At 49.1% G+C, this 25,905-nt stretch overlaps 1 protein-coding gene across 1 annotated transcript; it reads left to right on the top strand.

The window, feature by feature from the left end:
• The first annotated feature begins 1,008 nt into the window (after positions 1-1,008).
• RABGGTA (Rab geranylgeranyltransferase subunit alpha) lies at positions 1,009-22,551 on the top strand. The gene is made up of 17 exons (XM_071455650.1): positions 1,009-1,123; positions 1,247-1,280; positions 2,696-2,794; positions 3,800-3,915; positions 6,419-6,585; positions 8,375-8,569; positions 11,649-11,732; positions 11,833-11,915; positions 13,614-13,715; positions 13,815-13,911; positions 13,991-14,042; positions 14,417-14,505; positions 17,875-17,963; positions 19,101-19,205; positions 21,496-21,609; positions 21,704-21,791; positions 22,222-22,551. The coding sequence occupies exons 2-17, from the start codon at positions 1,278-1,280 to the stop codon at positions 22,368-22,370; spliced, it is 1,632 nt and encodes a 543-aa protein (XP_071311751.1). The 5' UTR covers positions 1,009-1,123; positions 1,247-1,277; the 3' UTR covers positions 22,371-22,551.
• The last annotated feature ends 3,354 nt before the right edge of the window (positions 22,552-25,905 follow it).

The following is a 25,905-nucleotide window of genomic DNA, read 5'->3' as shown; positions in this document are numbered from 1 at the left end:
AATAAAAATTGGTGATGAGTAAAAAAAAATTGGGAATAGAAACTGCTGAAAAAAGCTGATGAGTGCCCCTATAAATACCTGTAACCCTGAATTATCGGGGTGCAGTTGGAGGGAAAACTTCCCCCACTCTACCCAGCGCTGTATTGCTCATACTTTACCATATTAATTAATAAATTGATTGCTGCTTGAATATTGGCCTGGTCAAGCTTCTTATTGATAACATCACCCTTTGGCTCAGCCTTGGTGTCCCCTCGAGGCTCTGGCAGAGCTGCTGGGGACAGAGCAGGAGCAGGGCAGCCCCGTGTGAAAAATGCATATTTTACCATTGGCTTTTTGCAAATATTAAAATGAATATTTTATGTGTTGTGTCAGAAAGGCGCGGTGTGTTAATTCTCTTAAGTGGTGTGCTGAATGTAGTTTTATGACAAAATGTTAAAGTTGAAATTTTTAGGTTGTGACAAAAGGTTAAAATTGAAATTTTTAGGTTGTGACAAAATGTTAAAATTGAAATTATGCTTTGTAGGATACTTTTTTCCTAAAGAAAGGACTCGCACCAAGATAGCAGCCACAGGACACCCCAATCTTTCAGAGAAAAATAATTTATTTCTCTCTTATCAGAAGAAACCAACTTCTTCCCGCCTCGCTCAGCCAGGACAATGCCATTGGGATGAAGAGGAAAAAGTTGATGATGACCAGACAGAATCCTCTGTTTGAATGGAATTTCTGCATCATGTATGAGATGTATGAGACCTTCTGTCCTCCTGCTGTCCAGTGGTCATTGAGACCTTTCCACCATGGAGTGGCCGAGTGCGCCGGCCATGCCCAGGATAGAGTGGGTGGAGCCTTTTCCAGCTGTTCCCGGGTGTTTTTCGCCGTTTTCCAGCCGTTTCCAGAAGTTCTCCCGTCCCGAAACCGTCCTTACGCCACACCGCCGTAAAGCGAGCACCCGCGACAACATGGCGCCGCGCTGCTCGCCTCGGTATATCCCATCATGCCCCGCGGCGCCGCAAAGACAATGGGGCGCGGCCGCTTCGTGCCTCGGTATATCCCAGCATGCCCCGCGGCACCGCCATTCCCGGCAGCCCCCGCGCCGCCCCCAGCAGCCGCCGCCGCCGCTTCTCCGGTGAGTACCGGGATGGCGGGAAGGGGCGGGGAGGGAAATCCCACCGGCATCGGCATCACCGGGAAGGCCCCGGGATCTGCTGAGATCCGCCGGGACCGCTCTGAGCTCCGGTGTCGCCCGCAGGTCCCGGATCCCCCCGCGCCCAGCTGAGGAAATGGTGAGGGAACGGCTGCCCCCCGCTCCCCCCCCCCCTCATCCTGCGGGAATGGAACCGGCCGGGCCCGAACCCCGCCCCTCCCTGGTCTCCCCCCGGGGCGGGAATGGAACCGGCCGGGCCCGGAGCGCCCAGTTCGGCCCCAGTATGGCCCAGTATGGCCCAGTCCCCTCCCAGTCCCTCCCAGTTCCCTCCCAGTCCATCCCAGTGACCTCCCAGTTCATCCCAGTATGGCCCAGTAACTTCCCAGTCCTTCCCAGTATAAACCAGTTCCCTCCCAGTCCCTCCCAGTATAAACCAGTTCCCTCCCAGTTCATCCCTGTCTAATCTCAGTCCATCCCAGTTCAGCCCAGTATGGCCCGGTCCATCCCACTAACGTCCCAGTCCCTCCCAGTTCCCTCCCAGTTCATCCCAGTAACCTTCCAGTGATCTCCCAGTTCAGTCCGGTCCATTCCAGTTCATCCCAGTATGGCCCCAGTCCCTCCCAGTTCCCTCCCAGTTCCCTCCCAGTACAAAGCAGTGCAATCCCAGTCCCTCCCAGTTCATCCCAGTATGGCCCAGTCCCCTCCCAGTTTATCCCATTATGGCCCAGTCCCCTCCCAATCCAATCCCAGTTTATCCCAGTCCATCCCAGTTTGATCCCGGTCCCTCCCAGTTGCTCCCAGTCCATCCCAGTTCACCCCAGTCTGTCCCAGTCCATCCCAGTATGTCCTAGTCCATCCCAGTATATCCCAGTTTGTCCCAGTCCGTCCCAGTTTGTCCCAGTCCATCCCAGTTTGTCCCAGTCCCTCCCAGTCCATTCCCAGTCCATCCCAGTCCATCCCAGTTGCTCCCAGTTGCTCCCAGTCCATCCCAGTCACTCCCAGTCCATCCCAGTTGCTCCCAGTCCATCCCAGTTTGTCCCAGTCGCTCCCAGTCCATCCCAGTCCATCCCAGTATATCCCAGTCCCTCCCAGTATATCCCAGTCCACCCCAGTCCACCCCAGTTTGTCCCAGTCCATCCCAGTCCGTCCCAGTCCATCCCAGTATATCCCAGTATATCCCAGTTCACCCCAGTATATCCCAGTCCATCCCAGTCGCTCCCAGTATATCCCAGTTTACCCCAGTCCCTCCCAGTCCATCCCAGTCCATCCCAGTTTACCCCAGTCCATCCCAGTCCCTCCCAGTTGCTCCCAGTTTGTCCCAGTCCATCCCAGTCCATCCCAGTCCACCCCAATCCATCCCAGTATATCCCAGTCCCTCCCAGTCTCTCCCAGTCCATCCCAGTCCATCCCAGTTGCTCCCAGTTTGTTCCCAGTCCCTCCCAGTCCCTCCCAGTCCCTCCCAATCCCTCCCAGTATAACCCAGTCCCTCCCAGTTTGTTCCCAGTCCATCCCAGTATATCCCAGTCCCTCCCAGTTCACCCCAGTTTGTCCCAGCACGGGCGGCTCAAGCTCCGCCCCCCGGACTCCGCCCGGCGCCGGCAGCGAGAGGAGAAACTGAGGCACTACCGGGAGAGCATGGAGGCCTTACTGGGGGTACTGGTTTGTACTGGTTTATACTGGTTTGTACTGCTTTGTACTGGGAATGGGGCGGGGAGGGACTGGTTTGTACTGGGAGGGACTGGGATCAAACTGGGATGGACTGGGATGAACTGGGAGGGACTGGGGCCATACTGGGATCAAACTGGGAGAGAACTGGGATGAACTGGGAGAGAACTGGGATGAACTGGGAGGGACTGGGATGAACTGGGAGGGACTGGGGCCATACTGGGATCAAACTGGGATGGACTGGGATGAACTGGGAGGGAACTGGGATGAACTGGGAGGGACTGGGATGAACTGGGAGGGACTGGGGCCATACTGGGATCAAACTGGGAGGGACTGGGAGGGACTGGGGCCATACTGGGATCAAACTGGGAGGGACTGGGATGAACTGGGAGGGGACTGGGATGAACTGGGAGGTACTGGGATGAACTGGGAGAGGCTGGGATGGGGTTTGGGGTTACTGGGAGGTCACTGGGCCATACTGGTTTATACTGGTTTGTACTGGGAGGGAACTGGGAAGGACTGAAAGGGAACTGGTTTATACTGGGAGGGAACTGGGAGTGGATTCGGGGTTACTGGGATGGACTGGGAGGGACTGGTTTATACTGGGATGGACTGGGATGGGGTTTGGGGGTTACTGGTTTATACTGGGATGGGGTTTGGGGTTACTGGTTTATACTGGGAGGGGGTTTGGGGTTACTGGTTTATACTGGGATGGGGTTTGGGGTTACTGGTTTATACTGGGATGGGGTTTGGGGTTACTGGGAGGTGACTGGGCCATACTGGTTTATACTGGGAGGGGATTGGTGTTTACTGGTTTATACTGGTTTGAACTGGTCCATACTGGTCCAGCACAGGGGTCCCACCCACCCAGGGACTCTCCCTGACCAGAACTGGGAATTACTGGGGTTTATACTGGTCCATACTGGTCCGTACTGGTTTATACTGGTCCATACTGGTCCATACTGGTTTATACTGGTCCATACTGGTTTCCAGGGGGTCCCCCCCGCCCAGGTGCTGTCCCTGACGGGCTCAATCCTGGCAGCCAATCCCGACGTGGGCACCTGCTGGAACCTGCGGCGCCGCGCACTGGGAGCACTGGGAGGAGACTGGTTCGTACTGGTTTATACTGGTTTATACTGGTTTGTACTGGTTTATACTGGTTTGTACTGGTTTGGGCTGGGAGGGCGCTGGTTTGGACTGGGAAGGCGCTGGGAGGGGTCTGGAGGGGAGAATAAAGGGTTAAAAGGGGGTTTGGGGTTACTGGTTTGTACTGGTTTTTACTGGTTTATACTGGTTTGTACTGGTTTATACTGGTTTATACTGGTTTTTACCATTTTTTACCAGTTGTACTGGTTTATACCGGTCTATACTGGTCCATACTGGTTTTTACTGGTCTATAATGGTCTCTACCAGTTGGCCTTATACTGGTTTATACTGGTTTATACTGGTTTGTACTGGTTTATACTGGTTTGTACTGTTTTTTTTCCATTTTTTTCCATTTTTTACCACTTATACTGGTTTGTACTGGTCTATACTGGTTTATACTGGTCCATACTGGTTTATACTGGTTTGCCTGACACTTTTTTACTGGTTTTTACTGGTTCTTACTGGTTTTTTGCTGCTTTTTGCCACTTGTACTGGTTTATACTGGTCCATACTGGTTTATACTGGTTTGCCTTATACTTTTTTACTGGTCCTTACTGGTTTTTACTGGTTTTTTCTGGTTTATACTGGTTTTTACCACCTATACCAGCCCATACTGGTCCATACTGGTTTATACTGTTTTGTATTGGTTTTTACTGGTTTATACTGTTTTTTACTGGTTTATACTGGTTTGTACTGGTTTAGACTGGTTCTTACCACTTATACTGGTTTATACTGGTCCATACTGGTCCATACTGGTTTATACTGGTCCATACTAGTCCATACTGGTTTATACTGGTCCGTACTGGTCTATAACCATCTCTATGGCTTTTTCTTATACTGGTTCTTACTGGTTTTTACTGGGGTTTTTTTCTCTTTCTCCCTGTTTTTTTCCACCCATACTGGTCCATACTGGTCCATACTGGTTTATACTGGTCCATATTGGTCTATAATCATCTCTATGGGTTTTTCTATACTGGTTCTTACTGGGTTTTTTTTTCATTTTTTCCTATTTTTTACCACCCATACTGGTCCATACTGGTTTATACTGGTCCATAATCATCTCTATGGCTTTTTCTTATACTGGTTCTTACTGGTTTTTACTGGGGTTTTTTTCGTTTTTTTCCTGGTTTTTACCACCCATACCGGTCCATACTGGTCCATACTGGTTTATACTGGTTTATACTGGTCCGTATTGGTCTATAACCATCTCTATGGCTTTTTCTTATACTGGTTTTTACTGGGGTTTTTTTTGTTTTTTTCCTATTTTTTACCACCCATACTGGTCCATACTGGTTTATACTGGTCTGTACTGGTCCATACTGGTCTATAATCATCTCTATGGCTTTTTCTTATACTGGTTCTTACTGGTTTTTACTGGGGTTTTTTTCTCTTTTTCCCTGGTTTTTACCACCCATACCGGTCCATACTGGTCCATACTGGTTTATACTGGTTTATACTGGTCCGTATTGGTCTATAACCATCTCTATGGCTTTTTCTTATACTGGTTTTTACTGGGGTTTTTTTTGTTTTTTTCCTATTTTTTACCACCCATACTGGTCCATACTGGTTTATACTGGTCTGTACTGGTCCATACTGGTCCATAATCATCTCTATGGCTTTTTCTTATACTGGTTCTTACTGGTTCTTACTGGGGTTTTTTTTTCTCTTTTTCCCTGTTTTTTACCACCCATACTGGTCCATACCGGTCCATACTGGTTTATACTGGTCTGTACTGGTCTATAATCATCTCTATGGCTTTTTCTTATACTGGTTTTTACTGGGGTTTTTTTTGTTTTTTTCTTATTTTTTACCACCCATACTGGTCCATACTGGTTTATACTGGTCTGTACTGGTCCATACTGGTCTATAATCATCTCTATGGCTTTTTCTTATACTGGTTCTTACTGGTTTTTACTGGGGTTTTTTTCTCTTTTTTCCTGGTTTTTACCACCCACACTGGTTTATACTGGTGCATACTGGTTTATACTGGTGCATACTGGTTTATACTGGTCCGTACTGGTCTATAACCATCTCTATGGGTTTTTCTTATACTGGTTCTTACTGGTTTTTAATGGTTTTTTTTCCTGTTTTTCCCTGTTTTTCACCACCCATACTGGTCCATACTGGTCCATACTGGTCCATACTGGTTTATACTGGTCCGTACTGGTCTATTATCATCTCTATGGCTTTTTCTTATACTGGTTCTTACTGGTTTTTACTGTTTTTTTTTCTTTTTTCCCTGTTTTTCCCCACCCATACTGGTCCATACTGGTCCATACTGGTCCATACTGGTCCTTATTGGTTTATACTGGTCCATAATCATCTCTATGGCTTTTTCTTATACTGGTTCTTACTGGTTTTTACTGGGGTTTTTTTCTCTTTCTCCCTGTTTTTTACCACCCATACCGGTCCATACTGGTCCATACTGGTCCATACTGGTTTATACTGGTCCATACCGGTTTCCAGGGTCCCCTCGGAGCTGGCGTTCGTCGGGCAGTGCCTGGGGGTGAACCCCAAATCCTACGGGGCCTGGCACCACCGGGGCTGGGTGCTGGCCCAGGGCAGGGCGCCCCCTGCAGGCCGGGAGGACCTGGCGCTGTGCGAGCGCCTGCTGGCCGCCGACCCCCGCAACTGTGAGTGCCACTGGTTTATACTGGTTTGTACTGGTTTGTACTGGGATGGGCTCCTGAGGGTGCTGGGGGTCACTGGTTTGTACTGGGATAGAGCTGGAGTCACTGGTTTGTACTGGGAGAGGGAATTGGGGCTGGGTGTGGGCGCCCCCTGCAGGCCGGGAGGACCTGGTGGCTCATTGTAAGTTATACTGGTTTGGACTGGTTTATACTGGGATGGGGTGCTGGGGGTCACTGGTTTGTACTGGGATGGGATCCTGAGGGTGCTGGGGGTCACTGGTTTGTACTGGTTTGTACTGGGAGAGGGAATTGGGGCTGGGTGTGAGCACCCCCTGCAGGCCGGGAGGACCTGGTGGCTCTCTGTGAGTTGGACTGGTTTATACTGGTTTATACTGGGATGGGGTGCTGGAGTCATTGGGTTATATTGGTTTATACTAGGATGGGGTGCTAGGGTCACTGGTTTGTACTGGTTTATACTGGGATTGGGCTAGGGTCACTGGTTTGTACTGGGAGAGGGAATTGGGGCTGGGTGTGAGCGCCCCCTGCAGGCCAGGAGGACCTGGTGGCCCATTGGGAGTTATACTGGTCTGTACTGGTTTATACTGGGATGGGGTGCTGGGGGTCACTGGTTTGTACTGGTTTATACTGGTTTATACTGGGATGGGCTCCTGGGGGTGCTGGGGGTCACTGGTTTATACTGGGATTGGGCTGGGGTCACTGGTTTGTACTGGGAGAGGGAATTGGGGCTGGGTGTGAGCGCCCCCTGCAGGCCAGGAGGACCTGGTGGCTCATTGTGAGTTATACTGGTGTGTACTGGTTTATACTGGGATGGGGTGCTGGGGGTCACTGGTTTGTACTGGGATGGGTTCCCAGGGGTGCTGGGGGTCACTGGTTTGTACTGGGATAGAGCTGGAGTCACTGGTTCATACTGGGAGAGGGAGTGGAGGGAATGTGTGAGCGCCCCCTGCAGGCCGGGAGGACCTGGTGGCTCATTGGGAGTTATACCGGTGTGTACTGGTTTATACTGGGATGGGGTGCTGGGGGTCACTGGTTTGTACTGGTTTGTACTGGGATGGGCTCCTGAGGGTGCTGGGGGTCACTGGTTTGTACTGGGATAGAGCTGGAGTTACTGGTTTGTACTGGTTTGTACTGGGAGAGGGAATTGGGGCTGGGTGTGAGCGCCCCCTGCAGGCCAGGAGGACCTGGTGGCTCATTGGGAGTTATACTGGTTTGGACTGGTTTATACTGGGATGGGGTGCTGGGGGTCACTGGTTTGTACTGGTTTGTACTGGGATGGGCTCCTGAGGGTGCTGGGGGTCACTGGTTTGTACTGGGATAGAGCTGGAGTTACTGGTTTGTACTGGTTTGTACTGGGAGAGGGAATTGGGGCTGGGTGTGAGCGCCCCCTGCAGGCCAGGAGGACCTGGTGGCTCATTGGGAGTTATACTGGTTTGGACTGGTTTATACTGGGATGGGGTTCTTGGGGTGTTGGAGGTCACTGGGTCATACTGGTTTATACTGGGATGGGGCCTGGGATGTACTGGGCTTACTGGTTTATACTGGGAGCTGCTGCCACACCCCTCAGGGGCTCATGGGTGGCTCCCAGTCCTTACTGGTTTGTACTGGTGCCCTCCCAGTATAAACCTGGTAAACTTGGGAGCCCCTAGACCACACTGGGAATGGGTTTGGGTGCATGAACCCTTACTGGTTTATACTGGGAGCTGCTGCTACAAGCCTTAGGGACTCAGTGGCGGCTCCCAGTCCTTACTGGTTTGTACTGGTGCCCTCCCAGTCCATGCCTGGGAGCACCGGCGGGCTCTGGTGGCCGAGCAGGACCCCGAGGCCGAGCTGGCCTTCGCCGGGGCCCTGCTGAGCCGCGACTTCTCCAACTTCTCGGCCTGGCACCACCGGCTGCGGCTGCTGGCACCAACCCGGGGCCAGGGCAAGGGCGAGGCCGGGGCGCTGCCCCCACAAAAGCTGAAGGAAGGTGAGAGATTCCCATGGGAAAAGGGCCCGAAATTGGGGAAATCCCAAAAAATTGACAGGGGTGAACGTGGAGAGGGTGTGGGGTGGGTGGGTAGAGCTGGTGTCTGTCAATCCCCATTGACTTTAATGGGGTAGACCTGGTGTCCCTAAAGCGCCAGTGGGGTCAATGGGTAGACCTGGTGTCCAAAAATCCCCATTGACTTTAATGGGGTAGACCTGGTGTCTCTCAATCCCTATTGACTTCAATGGGGGTAGACCTGGTGTCCAAAATTCTCCATTGATTTAAATGGGGTAGACCTGGTGTCTCTAAATCCCCATTGGGTTCAATGGGGTAGACCTGGTGTCCAAAATTTCCATTGACTTCAATAGGGGTTGACCTGGTGTCCAAGAATCCCCATTGACTTTAATGAGTTAGACCTGGTGTCCCTAAATCCCCATTGCCTTTAATGGGGTAGACCTGATGTCCTTACAATTCCCATTGACTTTAATGGGGTAGACCTGATGTCCAAGAATCCCCATTGACTTTAATGGGGTAGACCTGATGTCCTTACAATTCCCATTGACTTTAATGGGGTAGACCTGATGTCCAAGAATTCCCATTGACTTTAATGGGGTAGACCTGGTGTCGCTCAATCCCCATTGACTTTAATGGGGTAGACCTGGTGTCGCTCAATCCCCATTGACTTTAATGGGGTAGACCTGGTGTCTCTCAATCCCCATTGACTTTAATGGGTAGACCTGGTGTCCAGAATCCCCATTGACTTTAATGGGGTAGACCTGATGTCCTTACAATTCCCATTGACTTTAATGGGGTAGACCTGATGTCCAAGAATCCCCATTGACTTTAATGGGGTAGACCTGGTGTCTCTCAATCCCCATTGACTTTAATGGGTAGACCTGGTGTCCTAAATTCCCCATTGACTTTAATGGGGTAGACCTGGTGTCCCTAAAGCGCCATTGGGGTCAATGGGTAGACCTGGTGTCCAAAAATCTCCATTGACTTTAATGGGGTAGACCTGGTGTCCCTAAATCCCCATTGAGTTCAATAGGGGTAGACCTGGTGTCCCTAAATTCCCCATTGACTTTAATGGGGTAGACCTGGTGTCAATCCCCATTGACTTTAATGGAGTAGACCTGGTGTCGCTCAATCCCCATTGACTTTAATGGGGTAGACCTGGTGTCCAGAATCCCCAATTGTGTTTAATGGGCATAGACTTGGTATTCCTAAATCTCCTTTGATTTTTAATGGGGTAGACCTGGTATCCAAAAATCCCCATTGACTTTAATGGGGTAGACCTGATGTCCTTACAATTCCCATTGACTTTAATGGGGTAGACCTGATGTCCAAGAATTCCCATTGACTTTAATGGGGTAGACCTGGTGTCCCTAAATTCCCCATTGACTTTAATGGGGTAGACCTGGTGTCAATCCCCATTGACTTTAATGGGGTAGACCTGGTGTCGCTCAATCCCCATTGACTTTAATGGGGTAGACCTGGTGTCTCTCAATCCCCATTGACTTTAATGGGTAGACCTGGTGTCCAGAATCCCCAGTTGTGTTTAATGGGCATAGACTTGGTATTCCTAAATCTCCTTTGATTTTTAATGGGGTAGACCTGGTGTTGTAAAATCTTCATTGACTTCAATAGGGGTTGACCTGGTGTCTCTAAATCCCCATTGACCTCAATTGGGGCAGACCTATTGTCCCTAAATCCCCATTGGGGTCAGCGGGCAGACCTGGTGTCCTAAATTCCCCATTGACTTTAATGGGGTAGACCTGGTGTCCTTAAATCCCATTGACTTCAATGGGGGTAGACCTGGTGTCTCTAAATCCCCATTGGGTTCAGTGGGATAGACCTGGTGTCCTTAATTCTCCATTTACTTTAATGGGTAGACCTGGTCTCCAAAGTTTCCTATTGACCTGATGTCCAAATTTCTTCATTGATTTTATGGGGTAGACCTGGTGTCTCTAAATCCCCATTGACTTTAATGGAGTAGACCTGATGTCCCAAAATTCCCCACTGACTTTAATGGGGGTAGACCTGGTGTCCAGAAATCTTCATTGACTTCAATAGGGGTTGACCTGGTGTCCAAGAATCCCCATTGACTTTAATGAGTTAGACCTGGTGTCCCTAAATCCCCATTGACTTTAATGGGGTAGACCTGATGTCCAAGAATCCCCATTGAGTTCAATAGGGGTAGACCTGGTGTCCAAGAATTCCCATTGACTTTAATGGGGTAGACCTGGTGTCCCTAAATCCCCATTGACTTTAATGGGGTAGACCTGGTGTCCAAGAATCCCCATTGAGTTCAATAGGGGTAGACCTGGTGTCCCCAAATCCCCTTTGACTTTAATGGGGTAGACCTGATGTCCAAGAATCCCCATTGAGTTCAATAGGGGTAGACCTGGTGTCCAAGAATTCCCATTGACTTTAATGGGGTAGACCTGGTGTCCAAGAATTCCCATTGACTTTAATGGGGTAGACTGGTGTCCAAGAATCCCCATTGACTTTAATGGGGTAGACTGGTGTCCAAGAATCCCCATTGACTTTAATGGGGTAGACCTGGTGTCATTAAATCCCCATTGACTTCAATGGGGTAGACCTGGTGTCCCTAAATCCCCATTGACTTTAATGGGGTAGACCTGATGTCCAAGAATCCCCATTGACTTTAATGGGGTAGACCTGGTGTCCAAGAATCTCCATTGACTTTAATGGGGTAGACCTGATGTCCAAGAATTCCCATTGACTTTAATGGGGTAGACCTGGTGTCCAAGAATCTCCATTGACTTTAATGGGGTAGACCTGATGTCCAAGAATCTCCATTGACTTTAATGGGGTAGACCTGATGTCCCTAAATCCCCATTGACTTTAATGGGGTAGACCTGATGTCCTTACAATCCCCATTGACTTTAATGGGGTAGACCTGATGTCCTTACAATCCCCATTGCTTTCACTGGGTACACCTGACCTCCCACACACCTGGGTGCCCCCATTCCGATTTTAGAGTGGCCCCCTGAGATTTTGGGGTGCCCCTTCTGCCCCCGCTGAGATTTTGGGGTGCCCCCTTTGCTCCCCCAAGAGCTGGAGCTGGTGCAGAACGCCGTGTTCACCGACCCCACGGACCAAAGCGCCTGGGTGTACCTGCGCTGCATCCTCTCCCGAGGTAACCCCGGCTTCCCTCCCACCCCTGGGGCTCTCAGCTGAATGTTGGGGTGCCCCCTGAATGTTGGGGTGTCCCTGAATGTTGGGGTGTCCCCTGACAGCTCCCCCACCTCCGAGGGTCATCTGTGTCCACGTGGACCGCGAGGATGCGACGCTGGCCGTCATCTTCTCCCGGCCTGTCAAGGTGAGTGGGGACACCTGGGAACCCCAAAACTCACCTGGGTACATCTGGATTGCCATCAAAATCACCTGGATATGCTCAAAAATCTCTGAGATCCCCTCAAAAGTCACCTGGATACACCTGGGTACTCCCCAAAATCACCTGGACACCCCCAAAATTGCCTGGGAAACTTAAAAGTGACCGGGGTACCACCAAAAATCACCTGGGAACCCCTTGAAAATCACCTGGATACACCTGGCTACCCCCAAAAATCTCTGAGATCTCCCCCCCAAAATCTCCTGGGTACCCACAAAATCACCTGCATCACCCAAAACCCGGCGCTCTCCCAAACTGGTGGGCCTAAATCCCTTTTACTTTGACAGAGTAGACCTGGTGTCCCAAAATCCCATTGAATTCAATGAGGTAGACCTGGTGTCCCAAAATCCCCATTGAATTCAATGAGGTAGACCTGGTGTCCATAAATACCATTGACTCTAATGGGGGTAGACCTGGTGTCCCAAAATCCCATTCACTTCAATGGGTAGACCTGGTGTCCCTGGATCCCCATTGATTTCAATGGGGTAGACCTGGTGTCTGTAAATCCCCATTGACTTCAATGGGGTAGACCTGGTGTCCCAAAATCCCCATTGAATTCAATGGGGTAGACCTGGTGTCCCTGGATCCCCATTGATTTCAATGGGGTAGACCTGGTGTCTGTAAATCCCCATTGAATTCAATGGGGTAGACCTGTTGTCTGTAAATCCCCATTGACTTCAATGGGTAGACCTGTTGTCTGTAAATCTCCATTGACTTCAATGGGGTAGACCTGTTGTCTGTAAATCCCCATTGAATTCAACGGGGTAGACCTGTTGTCTGTAAATCTCCATTGACTTCAATGGGTAGACCTGTTGTCTGTAAATCTCCATTGACTTCAATGGGGTAGACCTGTTGTCTGTAAATCCCCATTGAATTCAACGGGGTAGACCTGTTGTCTGTAAATCTCCATTGAATTCAATGGGGTAGACCTGTTGTCTGTAAATCCCCATTGACTTCAATGGGTAGACCTGTTGTCTGTAAATCTCCATTGACTTCAATGGGGTAGACCTGTTGTCTGTAAATCCCCATTGAATTCAATGGGTAGACCTGGTGTCCAAGAATCTCCATTGACTTCAATGGGGTAGACCTGTTGTCTGTAAATCCCCATTGAATTCAATGGGTAGACCTGTTGTCTGTAAATCCCCATTGAATTCAATGGGTAGACCTGTTGTCTGTAAATCCCCATTGAATTCAATGGGGTAGACCTGTTGTCTGTAAATCCCCATTGAATTCAATGGGTAGACCTGTTGTCTGTAAATCTCCATTGACTTCAATGGGGTAGACCTGTTGTCTGTAAATCCCCATTGAATTCAATGGGTAGACCTGGTGTCCAAGAATCTCCATTGACTTCAATGGGGTAGACCTGTTGTCTGTAAATCCCCATTGAATTCAATGGGTAGACCTGTTGTCTGTAAATCCCCATTGAATTCAATGGGTAGACCTGTTGTCTGTAAATCCCCATTGAATTCAATGGGGTAGACCTGTTGTCTGTAAATCCCCATTGAATTCAATGGGTAGACCTGGTGTCCCAAACATTTTTCCTGCTAAAACCTCCAATTTTGGTGCTGAAAATTCCCCATTTTTGATGGGAAAACACCCAAAACTTTGTTCTTTTTCCCTCCACAGGTGAACCCAGAGTGCCCAGAGCTGACAGCGACCCTGGATGGCTCCACCCTGGCCGGGCCCTGGCACTCTGCAGAGGGGCGACCCCGCCCCAGCCACACCTGGGTATCCTCCCCCTGAAGGCAGGAGGGTGGGGCCGGGGTGGGCGGGGCTTGGGGGTGGGCGTGGCCACCACACCTGGCACACCTTGACGGGTGACATCAGCTCTGTGACCTCCCTGCCCTGCCCACTGAGAGCTCCACCCACCTGGAGGTCACGTGGGCACCTGACTCCGCCCTCCACGAGGTGACACTGCTGCCAGGTGAGGCCACGCCCCCTCTGGCCACACCCACTTATAGCCACGCCCTTTCATCACATGGCCACACCCTTTTCTCTCCTAGGTGAGGCCGAGGTTTGGTGGCAGGAGCCAATCGTGGAGAGGGAGCTGTTCTGGTGAGCCACGCCCCTTTGCTTAAGCCACGCCCCTTTGCTTAAGCCGCACCCACGTTGAGCTACCATGTATCCCTATATGGGTTAAGCCACGCCCCTCATTAAGCCACGCCCACCTGACACTGCTCTTTGTCCCTATGGGGAACAGGCCACGCCCCCTTTTCCAAAGCCACACCCCTTTCTTAAGCCACGCCCACATGGAAACTGCAGTTCCTCCCTATGGGGTTAAACCACGCCCCTAAATTGAGCCACGCCCACTCCAGCTGCCATCTGGGCCCCTGTGTTTGAGCCACGCCCACCCAATACCTTATGCCGTTAAGCCACGCCCCTTTCTTGGCAAGCCCCGCCCCTTTCTCACCGGTTGGCCCCGCCCCCAGGCCGGAACTGGGCGTGGCCGAGGCTCAGGTGCTGCAGGATCAGGTGCAGATGTGCCAGGAGCTGCTGGAGCTCGAGCCCCAGAGCCGCGGTGAGAGCCTGAAAAACAACCCCAAAATACCCCAAAAACACCCCCAAAATACCCCAAACTCACCCCAAAAATACCCCAAATTTTCCCCCCAAAAATACCCCAAAATTACCCCAAAAACACCCCAAAATTTCCCCCCAAAAGACCCAAAAGTCACCCGAAAAATACCCCAAAATTTTCCCAAAAATACCCCAAAATCACCCCAAAAAATACCCTCCAAAGCACCCCCAAAACTGCCCCAAAATACCCTTAAATCACCCCAAAATACCCCAAAACCAACCCTAAAAATGCCCCCGAAAACAGCCCCAAAAGTGCCCCAAAGTCCCCCCAAAAATACCCCAAAATTTCCCCCAAAAATACCCCAAAATTTCCCCCAAAAGAGCCCCAAAATCACCCCAAAAATACCCCAAATTTTTCCCCCAAATACTCCAAAATTTCCCCAAAAAATACCCCAAAGTCACCCCAAAAGTACCCCAAAATACCCCAAAATCATTCTTAAAAATACCCCAGAATTTCTCCCCAAAAATACCCCAAAATTTCCCCCAAAAAAACCCAAAATCACCCCAAAATACCCTAGAATCACCCCCAAAAAACCCCAAAAGCACCCCAAAAGTACCCCAAAATTTCCCCAAAAATACCCCAAAATCATTCCAAAAATACCCCAAACTCACCCCCAAAATACCCCGAAATTGCCCCAAAAATACACCAAAACCACCCCAAAATTTTCCCCAAAGTCACCCCAAAAATACTCCAAAAATCATCCTAAAAACACCCCAAAATTTCCCCCCAAAATTTCCCCCCAAAATTTCCCCCAAAATACCCCAAAATCACCCCAAAACCAACCCTAAAAATACCCCCCAAAACACCCCCAAAAGTGCCCCAGTCACCCCAAAAACGCCCCAAAATTTCCCCCAATAATATCCCAAAATCACCCTAAAAATACCCCAAAACCAACCCCAAAAGTGCCCCAAAAATACCCCCAAAGTCACCCCAAAATTACCCCAAAAACACCCCAAAATTTCCCCCAAAAATACCCAAAAGTCACCCAAAAAATACCCCAAAATTTCCCCCCAAAATACCCCAAACTCACCCCAAAATCACCCCAAAAATACCCCGAAGTTACCCCAAAAATACCCCAAAGTCACCCCTAAAAATACCCCCAAAAGTGCCCCAAAACCACCCCCAAAATAACCCCTAAAACACCCCCAAAATTACCCCCAGAACACCCCAAAACATCCCCAAAATCACCCCAAAAATGCCCCAAAATCATCCTAAAAATGCCCCAAAATCATCCTAAAAATACTCCAAAATTTCCCCCCAAAATACCCCAAACTCACCCCAAAATTACCCCCAAAACACCCCAAAAATACCCCAAAACCACCTCCAAAATACCCCAAAATTTCCCCCCAGTCACCCCAAAAATGCCACAAAATTTCCCCCCAAAATACCCCAAAATCATTCTTAAAAATACCCCAAAATTTCTCCCCAAAAATACCCCAAAATTTCCCCCAAAAATACCCCAAACTCACCCCAAAAATACTCCAAAATTTCCCCAAAAATACCCAAAAATTTCCCCAAAAAATTTCCCCAAAAATACCCCAAAATCATCCCAAAAATACCCCAAACTCACCCCCAAAATACCCCGAAATTGCCCCAAAAATACACCAAAAACACCCCAAAATTTCCCCCAAACATACCCCAAAGTCACCCCAAAATATTCCAAAATCATCCTAAAAACACCCCAAAATTTCCCCCCAAAACCACCCCAAAATCACCCCAAAGTCACCCCAAAACCAACCCTAAAAATACTCCCCAAAACACCCCCAAAAGTGCCCCAAAATCACTCCAAAAACACCCCAAAATTACCCCAAAATTTCCCCCAATAATATCCCAAAATCACCCTAAAAATACCCCAAAACCAACCCCAAAAGTGCCCCAAAAATACCCCAAAGTCACCCCAAAAATACCCCAAAATTTCCCAAAAAATACCCCCCAAACACCCCCAAAAGTGCCCCAAAATCACCCCAAAAATATTCCAAAATCATCCTAAAAACACGCCAAAATTTCCCCCCAAAATACCCCAAAATCACCCCAAAAACACCCCAAAACCAACCCTAAAAATACCCCCCAAAATCACCCCAAAATTACCCCAAAATCACCCCTAAAAATACCCCCCAAAACCCAAAATGCCCCAAAATCACCCCAAAAATACCCCTAAGTCACCCCAAAAATACCCTAAAACCAACCCTAAAAATACCCCAAAATTTCCCCAAAAATACCCCAAACTCACCCCAAATTTACCCCCAAAACACCCCACAATTTCCCCCAGTCACCCCAAAAATGCCCCAAAATTACCCCAAAATTTCCCCCAAAAATGCCACCAAAAATACCCCAATAATATCCCAAAATCACCCTAAAAATACCCCAAAACCAACCCCAAAAGTGCCCCAAAAATACCCCAAAGTCACCCCAAAAATACCCCCAAACACCCCCAAAAATACCCCAAAAGTGCCCCAAAATCACCCCAAAAATACCCCAAAATTTCCCCCCAAAATACCCCCAAATCATCCTAAAAATGCCCCAAAATTTCCCCAAAAATACCCAAAAGTCACCTGAAAAATACCCCAAAATTTTCCCAAAATCACCCCAAAATTTCCCCCCAAATGCCCCAAAATCTCCCCAAAAATACCCCAAACTCACCCCAAAAATATCCCAAAATTTCCCCCAAACAAACCCCAAAATCATCCTAAAAATACCCCAAAATCACCCCAAAATTCCCCCAAAGTCACCCCAAAATTTCCCCCAAAAATACCCAAAAGTCACTCGAAAAATGCCCCAAAATTTCCCCCAAAATCACCCCCAAAATACCCCAAAATCACCCCAAAAATGCCACCAAAAAAACCCCAAAAAACCCCAAAAAATCCCCCCCAAACCACCCCAAAAACCCCAAAATTCCCCCAAAACCACCCCAAAAATACCCCAGAAACACCTCCCTGGTCCATACTGGTCCGTACTGGTCCGTACTGGTTTATACTGGTCCATACTGGTCCATACTGGTTTATACTGGGATTGGGATGATCTGGGATTTGGGCTTTTTAGGGCTCTAAAATGGGCAAAAAATGGGATTTTTTACTGGTTTATACTGGTCCGTACTGGTCCATACTGGTCCGTACTGGTTTATACTGGTCCGTACTGGTCCATACTGGTCCGTACTGGTTTATACTGGTCCATACTGGTCCATACTGGTCCGTACTGGTTTATACTGGTCCGTACTGGTCCATACTGGTCCGTACTGGTTTATACTGGTCCATACTGGTCCATACTGGTCCGTACTGGTTTATACTGGTTTATACTGGTCCATACTGGTTCCAGGCTGTTTGCTGACCCTGGCCCTGCTGCTGGCGGCGCTGGAGCCGCGGGGCCGAGCCCGGGAGATCCGCGAGCACCTGGGGAGCCTGCGGGTAACTGGTTTATACTGGTTTATACTGGTTTATACTGGTTTGGACTGGTTTGGACTGGGAGGGCTTTGGGGATGAGCAGGGAAGGGTTTGGGGGTTACTGGTTTGGACTGGTTTGGACTGGGAGGGGTTTGGGGCTACTGGGAGCCTCTTGGGAGGGATTTTGGGGTTACTGGTTTGTACTGGTTTGTACTGGTTTATACTGGGAGGGGTTTGGGAACCAATGGGAGGGGTTTGGGGGTTACTGGTTTATACTGGGATGGGGTTTGGGGTTACTGGTTTATACTGGGATGGGGTTTGGGGTTACTGGTTTGTACTGGGAAGGGATTTGGGGGTTACTGGTTTATACTGGGATGGGGTTTGGGGTTACTGGTTTGTACTGGGAAGGGGTTTGGGGTTACTGGTTTGTACTGGGAGGGACTGGAGTGGCTTTAAATTGGCCCATACTGGTCCATACTGGTTTATACTGGTTTATACTGGGAGGGGTTTGGGGATGACCAGGGAAGGATTTGGGGCTTACTGGTTTGTACTGGTTTGTACTGGGAGGGATTTCTGGGATTTTAGAAGGGTTACTGGTCCATACTGGTTTATACTGGTTTATACTGGTTTGTACTGGTTTGTACTGGGAGGGATTTCTGGGATTTTAGAAGGGTTACTGGTCCATACTGGTTTATACTGGTTTGTAGTGGTTTGTACTGGTTTGTACTGGGAGGGATTTCTGGGATTTTAGAAGGGAGTTTTTGGGGTTACTGGTCCATACTGGTTTATACTGGTTTGTACTGGTTTATACTGGTTTATACTGGTTTGGGCTGGGAGCGGTTTGGGGCTAAATGGGAAAGGGTTTGGGGGTTACTGGTTTGGACTGGTTTATACTGGTTTATACTGGTTTATATCAGCCCATACTGGTCCATACTGGTCCATACTGGTTTATACTGGTTCATACTGGTTTATACTGGTTTATACCGGGATTGGGATGAACTGGGACTGGGGCTATTTAGGGCTCTAAAATGGGCAAGAAATGGGATTTTTTCCCAGTTTTTTCTGCTGTTACTGGTTTATACTGGTCCATACTGGTTTATACTGGTCCATACTGGTTTATACTGGTCCATACTGGTTTATACTGGTTTATACTGGTCCCAGGACGCTGACCCGCTCCGGGCCGGGTTCGTGGCCGATGTCCGGTCCCGCTTCGAGGCCGCGCTGGCCGTGCTGGGAGCAGGGGAGGGGCTGAGCCTCAGCAACAAGGTAACTGGTTTATACTGGTTTATACTGGTTTATACTGGTTTATACTGGTTTGGGGGCTGGGGTTACTGGTTTGGACTGGGAGGGCACTGGGAGGGAACTGGGATGAACTGGGAGGGGGGTAAAGGGTTAAAAATGGTGGAAAATGGGAAATTTGGGATGTTTTCATACTGGTTTATACTGGTTTATACTGGTTTGTACTGGTTTGTACTGGTTTGGGGGCTGGGGTTACTGGTTTGGACTGGGAGGGAGTTTGGGGGTCACTGGTTTGTACTGGTTTATACTGGGAGGGCTTCTGGGAGCCACTGGGAGGGGTTTTGGGGCTTACTGGGTTATACTGGGTTATACTGGTTTGTACTGGTTTGTACTGGTTTGTACTGGGAGGGTGCTCGGGAGGCTCTGGGGGTTACTGGGAGGGACTTTTGGGGTTACTGGTTTATACTGGTTTATACTGGGAAAGGTTTGGCGGCTCTTCAAGGTGACTTTTAGGGGTACTGGTTTGTACTGGTTTATACTGGTTTGTACTGGTTTAGGGCTTAGAAGGGTTTTGGGCAGGGTTGTTTTATTCTTACTGGTTTATACTGGTCCATACTGGTTTATACTGGTTTATGAGAGTTTGTAGTGGATTAAAGAGGTTTGTACTGGTTTGTACTGGTTTATACTGGTCCATACTGGTTTATAGGGATTTATATTGGTTCATACTGGTCTGTACTGGTTTATACTGGTTTATACTGGTTTAGGAGGATTTTTAGTGGTTTATAGGGCTTTATATTGGTTTATACTGGTTTATACTGGTTTATACTGGTCCATACTGGTCCGTACTGGTTTATACTGGTTTATACTGGTTTATATTGGCTTTTAGCACTTATATTGGTTTATACTGGTCTGTACTGGTTTATACTGGTCCATACTGGTTTAGGAGGGTTTTTAGCAGGTTTTGGTAGCTTATACTGGTTTATACTGGTTTGTACTGGTTTATACTGGTTTATAGCAGTTTATATTGGTTTATACTGGTTTATACTGGTCCATACTGGTTTATACTGGTTTGTACTGGTTTAGGGGCTGACCAGTGTCCCCTTCCTGGAGCGCGTGGCCGCCCTGACCCGTCTGGAGCTGGGCTATACTGGTTTATACTGGTTTATACTGGTTTATAGCTGTTTTATTGGTTTATACTGGTTTATAGTGGTTTATACTGGTTTGTACTGGTCCATACTGGTTTGTACTGGTTTAGGGGCTGACCAGTGTCCCCTTCCTGGAGCGCGTGGCCGCCCTGACCAGTCTGGAGCTGGGCTATACTGGTTTATACTGGTCTATACTGGTTTATACTGGTTTATAGCCGTTTTATTGGTTTATACTTGTGTATATTGATCCATACTGGTCCATACTGGTTTATACTGGTTTGTACTGGTTTAGGGGCTGACCAGTGTCCCCTTCCTGGAGCGCGTGGCCGCCCTGACCCGTCTGGAGCTGGTCCATACTGGTTTATACTGGTTTATACTGGTTTATAGCTGTTTTATTGGTTTATACTGGTTTATACTGGTCCATACTGGTCCATACTGGTTTATACTGGTTTGTACTGGTTTAGGGGCTGACCAGTGTCCCCTTCCTGGAGCGCGTGGCCGCCCTGACCCGTCTGGAGCTGGGCTATACTGGTTTATACTGGTTTATACTGGTTTATAGCTGTTTTATTGGTTTATACTGGTTTATACTGGTTTATAGTGGTTTATACTGGTTTGTACTGGTCCATACTGGTTTGTACTGGTTTAGGGGCTGACCAGTGTCCCCTTCCTGGAGCGCGTGGCCGCCCTGACCCGTCTGGAGCTGGTCCATACTGGTTTATACTGGTTTATACTGGTTTATAGCTGTTTTATTGGTTTATACTGGTTTATACTGGTCCATACTGGTCCATACTGGTTTATACTGGTTTGTACTGGTTTAGGGGCTGACCAGTGTCCCCTTCCTGGAGCGCGTGGCCGCCCTGACCCGTCTGGAGCTGGGCTATACTGGTTTATACTGGTTTATACTGGTTTATAGCTGTTTTATTGGTTTATACTGGTTTATACTGGTTTATAGTGGTTTATACTGGTTTGTACTGGTCCATACTGGTTTGTACTGGTTTAGGGGCTGACCAGTGTCCCCTTCCTGGAGCGCGTGGCCGCCCTGACCCGTCTGGAGCTGGGCTATACTGGTTTATACTGGTTTATACTGGTTTATAGCCGTTTTATTGGTTTATACTTGTGTATATTGATCCATACTGGTTTATACTGGTTTATACTGGTTTGTACTGGTTTAGGGGCTGACCAGTGTCCCCTTCCTGGAGCGCGTGGCCGCCCTGACCCGTCTGGAGCTGGCCGGGAACGAGCTGAGGGCGCTGCCGGCGGCACTGGGGGCGCTGAGGAGGCTGAGGGTGAGAAACCAGTAACAACCAGTAAAAACCAGTTCAAACCAGTAACACCTCCCAGTCCCCTCCCAGTTCCCTCCCAGTCACTCCCAGTTTGCAGGAACTGGATCTCTCCGACAACCACGTGACCGAGGTGGGCGTGGCCCCGCCCCTGCCCCGCCTGCGGCTGCTGCGGCTGGACCGGAACCGTACGGAACTGGTTTATACTGGTTTATACTGGTTTATACTGGGAGGGGACTGGGAAGGGCCGGGTTATACTGGGATGGAAGTGGGAGGGACTGGGAGTGAACTGGGAGGGTCACTGGGCTGTACTGGGGGATACTGGGAGGGACTGGGAGGTTACTGGGCCATACTGGTTTATACTGGGGGGGGTCACTGGTTTGAACTGGGGGGTTACTGGGAGGGACTGGGAGGGAACTGGGAGGGACTGGGAGTTACTGGGATGGAACTGGGAGGGGACTGGGGGTAACTGGGATGAACTGGGGGGTTACTGGGATGAACTGGGAGGGACTGGGAGGCCACCGGGCAGCCTGCGGCTCCATACTGGTCCATACTGGTCCATTCTGGGCGGGCATTTCCCCCTCTGGGGGGCGCTGTCTGACCAGGCCCCGCCCCCAGCCATTGGCCACGCCTCCGCCCTGGCCCCATTGGCTGCCTGGCCCCGCCTGGCCCAGCTGGGATTGGCTGAGACCCCGCTGGGCTCCGCCCCCGGCGGCCCCGCCCAGCTGGCCGAGCTCCTCCCCGGCGTTGACGTCACCTTCAGCTGATTGGCTGCTGCTGCGGCTGCTGCTGGCCACGCCCCCTCCCTGCGGGGTGGCCGCTCCCCCTTTCCCCCGTTCGGCGCGAGCACTTCCGGGTTCAGTGCGAACACTTCCGGGTTCGGCGCGAGCACTTCCGGGTTCGGCTCCGCTTCTTCCGGTGTTCAATAAAGAGATGGCCCAGTTCAAACCAGTTTGTCCCAGTCCCCTCCCAGTATAAACCAGTCCCATCCCAGTTCATCCCCATGGCGATGGGGGAGGGGGGGCAATGAGTCGCTGCCAAATAGTGAGCCATCGCTCAGCCCTGGGGCGAGGCCTTGCCAAATAGTGATCTTAGGCCCTGCCATATAGTGAGCCGCTCAATCACCCTATAGAGAATTCCTGCCACAAAGTGATCCCAAACACCCTCACCAGATTGTGAGCCATTAATTTATCCTATAGGGACCCCCCTGCCAAATACTGAGCCAAAGCCCCCCCCCCTCCTGCCATAAAGTGAGCCATTGATATAGTCAATGGGGACCCCCGTGCCAAATACTGAGCCAAAGTCCCCTCCCTATATGGGACCAGACCCCATGCCACATAGTGAGCCATTTGTTCAGCCCATCGGGAGCCCCCCTGCCACATTGTGAGCCATTAATTTGCCCTAAAGGGACCCCTCTGCCAAATAATGAGCTAAAGCCCCCTCCCCGTATGGGACCGGACCCCCCTGCCACATTGTGAGCCATTGATTTGCCCTATAGGGACCCCCTGCCAAATACCGAGCCAAGACCCCTCCCCATATTGAGTCATAAAACCCCCTGCCACATAGTGAGCCATTTATTTGCCCTATAGGGATCCCTGTGCCACATAGTGAGCCGAAGCCCCCTCCCCATTTAGGGCCAGACCGCCCTGCTACATAGTGAGCCATTAAAACCCCCATAGACCCCTCCCTGCCAAATATTGAGCTACTGCCCCTATAGACCCTCCCTGCCACATTGTGAGCCATTGAATTACCCATAGGCACCCCCTGCCACATTGTGAGCCATTGATTCACCCTATAGGGACTCCCTGCCACATAGTGAGCCAAGCCCCCTCCCCATATTGAGTCATAGAACCCCTGCCATATAGTGAGCCATTGATTTGCCCTATAGGGATCCCTGTGCCAAATAATGAGCCGAAGCCCCCTCCCCATATAGGGCCAGACCGCCCTGCTACATAGTGAGCCATTAAAACCCCCATAGACCCTCCCTGCCACATTGTGAGCCATTGAATTACCCATAGGCATCCCCTGCCACATTGTGAGCCATTGATTTACCCTATAGGGACCCCCTGCCACATAGTGAGCCATTCTTTGACTCCATAGGGATCCCCTTGCCAAATAATGAGCCAAGACCCCTCCCCATATTGAGTCATAGAACCCCCCTGCCACATAGTGAGCCATTGATTTGCCCTATAGGGACCCCTCTGCCAAATAATGAGCTAAAGCCCCCTCCCCATATAAGGCCAGAACCCCCTGCCACAAAGTGAGCCATTGATTTACCCTATGAGGACCCCCCTGCCACATAGTGAGCCATCCATTCACCCCATAGGAATCCTGCCTGGTTTGTACTGGTTTGTACTGGTTTATACTGGTTTATACTGGTTTGTACTGGTTCCAGGCCCCGCCTCCCTCTCGAGGGGAAAACCACGGGATTTGGGGCAAAAACCCCGAGGTTTTTAGCAAAAAATGTGGGGTTTTTAGAGGGAAAAATGGAGATTTTAGAGGGAAAAATCGGATTTTTATCGGAATTTTTGGGACTGGTTGTGGATTTTTGGTGGGATTTTTGGGGTGGTTTGAGGGGATTTTTGGGGTTTGTTGGTTGGGGAAATTATTTGGGGGTTTTAGGAAAAATTTGGGGTTTTTGGGAAAAAATTTGGGGGTTTTAGAGCAAAGAATGGGGATTTTAGAGGCAAAAAATGGGGATTTTTAGAGACAAATTTGGGGCTTTTTAAGGGTTTTTTTTGGTTTTTTGGGGGGTTTTGGGTATGGGGGAAAAATGAAGATTTTGGGAAAAAAATTTGAGGTTTTTAGGGCCAAAAATGGGGATTTTAGAGGGAAAAATGGGGATTTTAGAGCCAAAATTTGGGATTTTTGAGGGGACTTTTGGGGATTTTTTTGGTGGAATTTTTGGGGTGGTTTTTGGGTTTTTTGGGGTTTTGGGTTTGGGGGAAAAATCCAGGATTTAGGGCAAGAAAATTCGGGGTTTTTATAAAATATTTTGGGGTTTTTAGAGCAAAAACGGGGATTTTAGAGGAACAAATTTTGAATTTTGGGGATTTTTTTTTATTTTTTGGGGGGATTTTTGGGGTGGTTTTTGGGTTTTTTGGGGTTTTTGGTTTAGGGAAAAAATCCGGGATTTAGGGCAAAAAATTTGGGGGTTTTAGCAAAAAATTTGGGGGTTTTAGGGTGAAAAATGGGGATTTTAGAGCAAAAAATGGGGATTTTTTTAGGCAAAAATTGGGATTTGTTGGGGGTGGTTTTGGGGATTTTTGGGGTTTTTGGTTTGGGTGAAAAATCCAGGATTTAGGGTAAAAAATTTGGGGTTTTTAGAGGGAAAAATGGGAATTTTAGAGTCAAAAATCTGAATTTTTGGGGAATTTTGGGGGATTTTTTGGGGGGATTTTTGGGGTGGTTTTGGGGTTTTGGGGGTTTTTGGTTTGGGGAAAAATCCAGGGATTTTGGGTAAAAAATTTGGGGTTTTTCGGGCCAAAAATGGGGATTTTAGAGCGAAAATTTGGGAGTTTTGGGGGATTTTTTGGGGATTTTTGGAGATTTTTTAAGGGATTTTTGGGGTGGTTTTTGGGTTTTTTGGGGTTTTTGGTTTGGGGGAAAATCCGGGAGTTTGGGCAAAAAATTTGGGGGTTTTAGGGTGAAAAATGGGGATTTTAGAGCAAAAAATGGGAACTTTTTGGGGAATCTTTTTGGGATTTTTGGGGATTTTTGAGGTGGTTTTGGGTTTTTTGGGTCTTTTTGGTTGGGGGAAAAATCTTGGAATTTGGGCAAAAAATTTGGGGTTTTTAGGGCGAAAAATGGGGATTTTAGAGTAGAAAATCTGAATTTTTGGGGAATTTTGGGGATTTTTTTGGTGGGATTTTTGGGGTGGTTTTGGGGTTTTTTGGGGTTTTTGGTTTGGGGTAAAAATCCGGGATTTTGGGTAAAAAATTTTTGGGTTTTTAGAGCGAAAAATGGGGATTGTAGAGGCAAAAAATCTGAATTTTTGGGGGGGATTTTTTGGGTTTTTTGGTTTTTTTGGGGGAGGTTCCCAGTGGGAATTTGGGAATTTGGGAATTTTGGGAATTTGGGAATTTTGGGGACCCCCCCGGCACCGATTTTCCCCTCCCCCATCTCCAAATTGGGGAATTTTGGGGCATTTTTGGGGCATTTTTGGGCCATTTTTTTGGGAATTTGGGGAAAAATTTGGGAAAAATTTGGGAAAAAATTTGGGGAATTTGGGAATTTTGGGAGCCCCCAAACCTCAAACCAGTATAGACCAGTATAGACCAGTATAGACCAGTAACCCCCAGT

Source organism: Agelaius tricolor, unplaced genomic scaffold (assembly GCF_023055355.1).
Source record: "Agelaius tricolor isolate 1412-34295 unplaced genomic scaffold, bAgeTri1.0.p SCAF_51, whole genome shotgun sequence".
Classification (NCBI taxonomy): Eukaryota; Metazoa; Chordata; class Aves; order Passeriformes; family Icteridae; genus Agelaius; species Agelaius tricolor.
The sequence above is the reverse complement of the archived record's forward strand: the minus strand, read 5'-3'. Positions and strand labels throughout refer to the sequence as shown.

Bases quoted from the DNA above. Each gene is read 5' to 3' on its own strand.
- RABGGTA (XM_071455650.1), top strand. The intron at 6,586-8,374 runs GTGAGTGCCACT...GTGCCCTCCCAG, and splicing joins GGCCGCCGACCCCCGCAACT to TCCATGCCTGGGAGCACCGG. The intron at 21,792-22,221 runs GTACGGAACTGG...CCCCGCCCCCAG, and splicing joins GCTGCGGCTGGACCGGAACC to CCATTGGCCACGCCTCCGCC.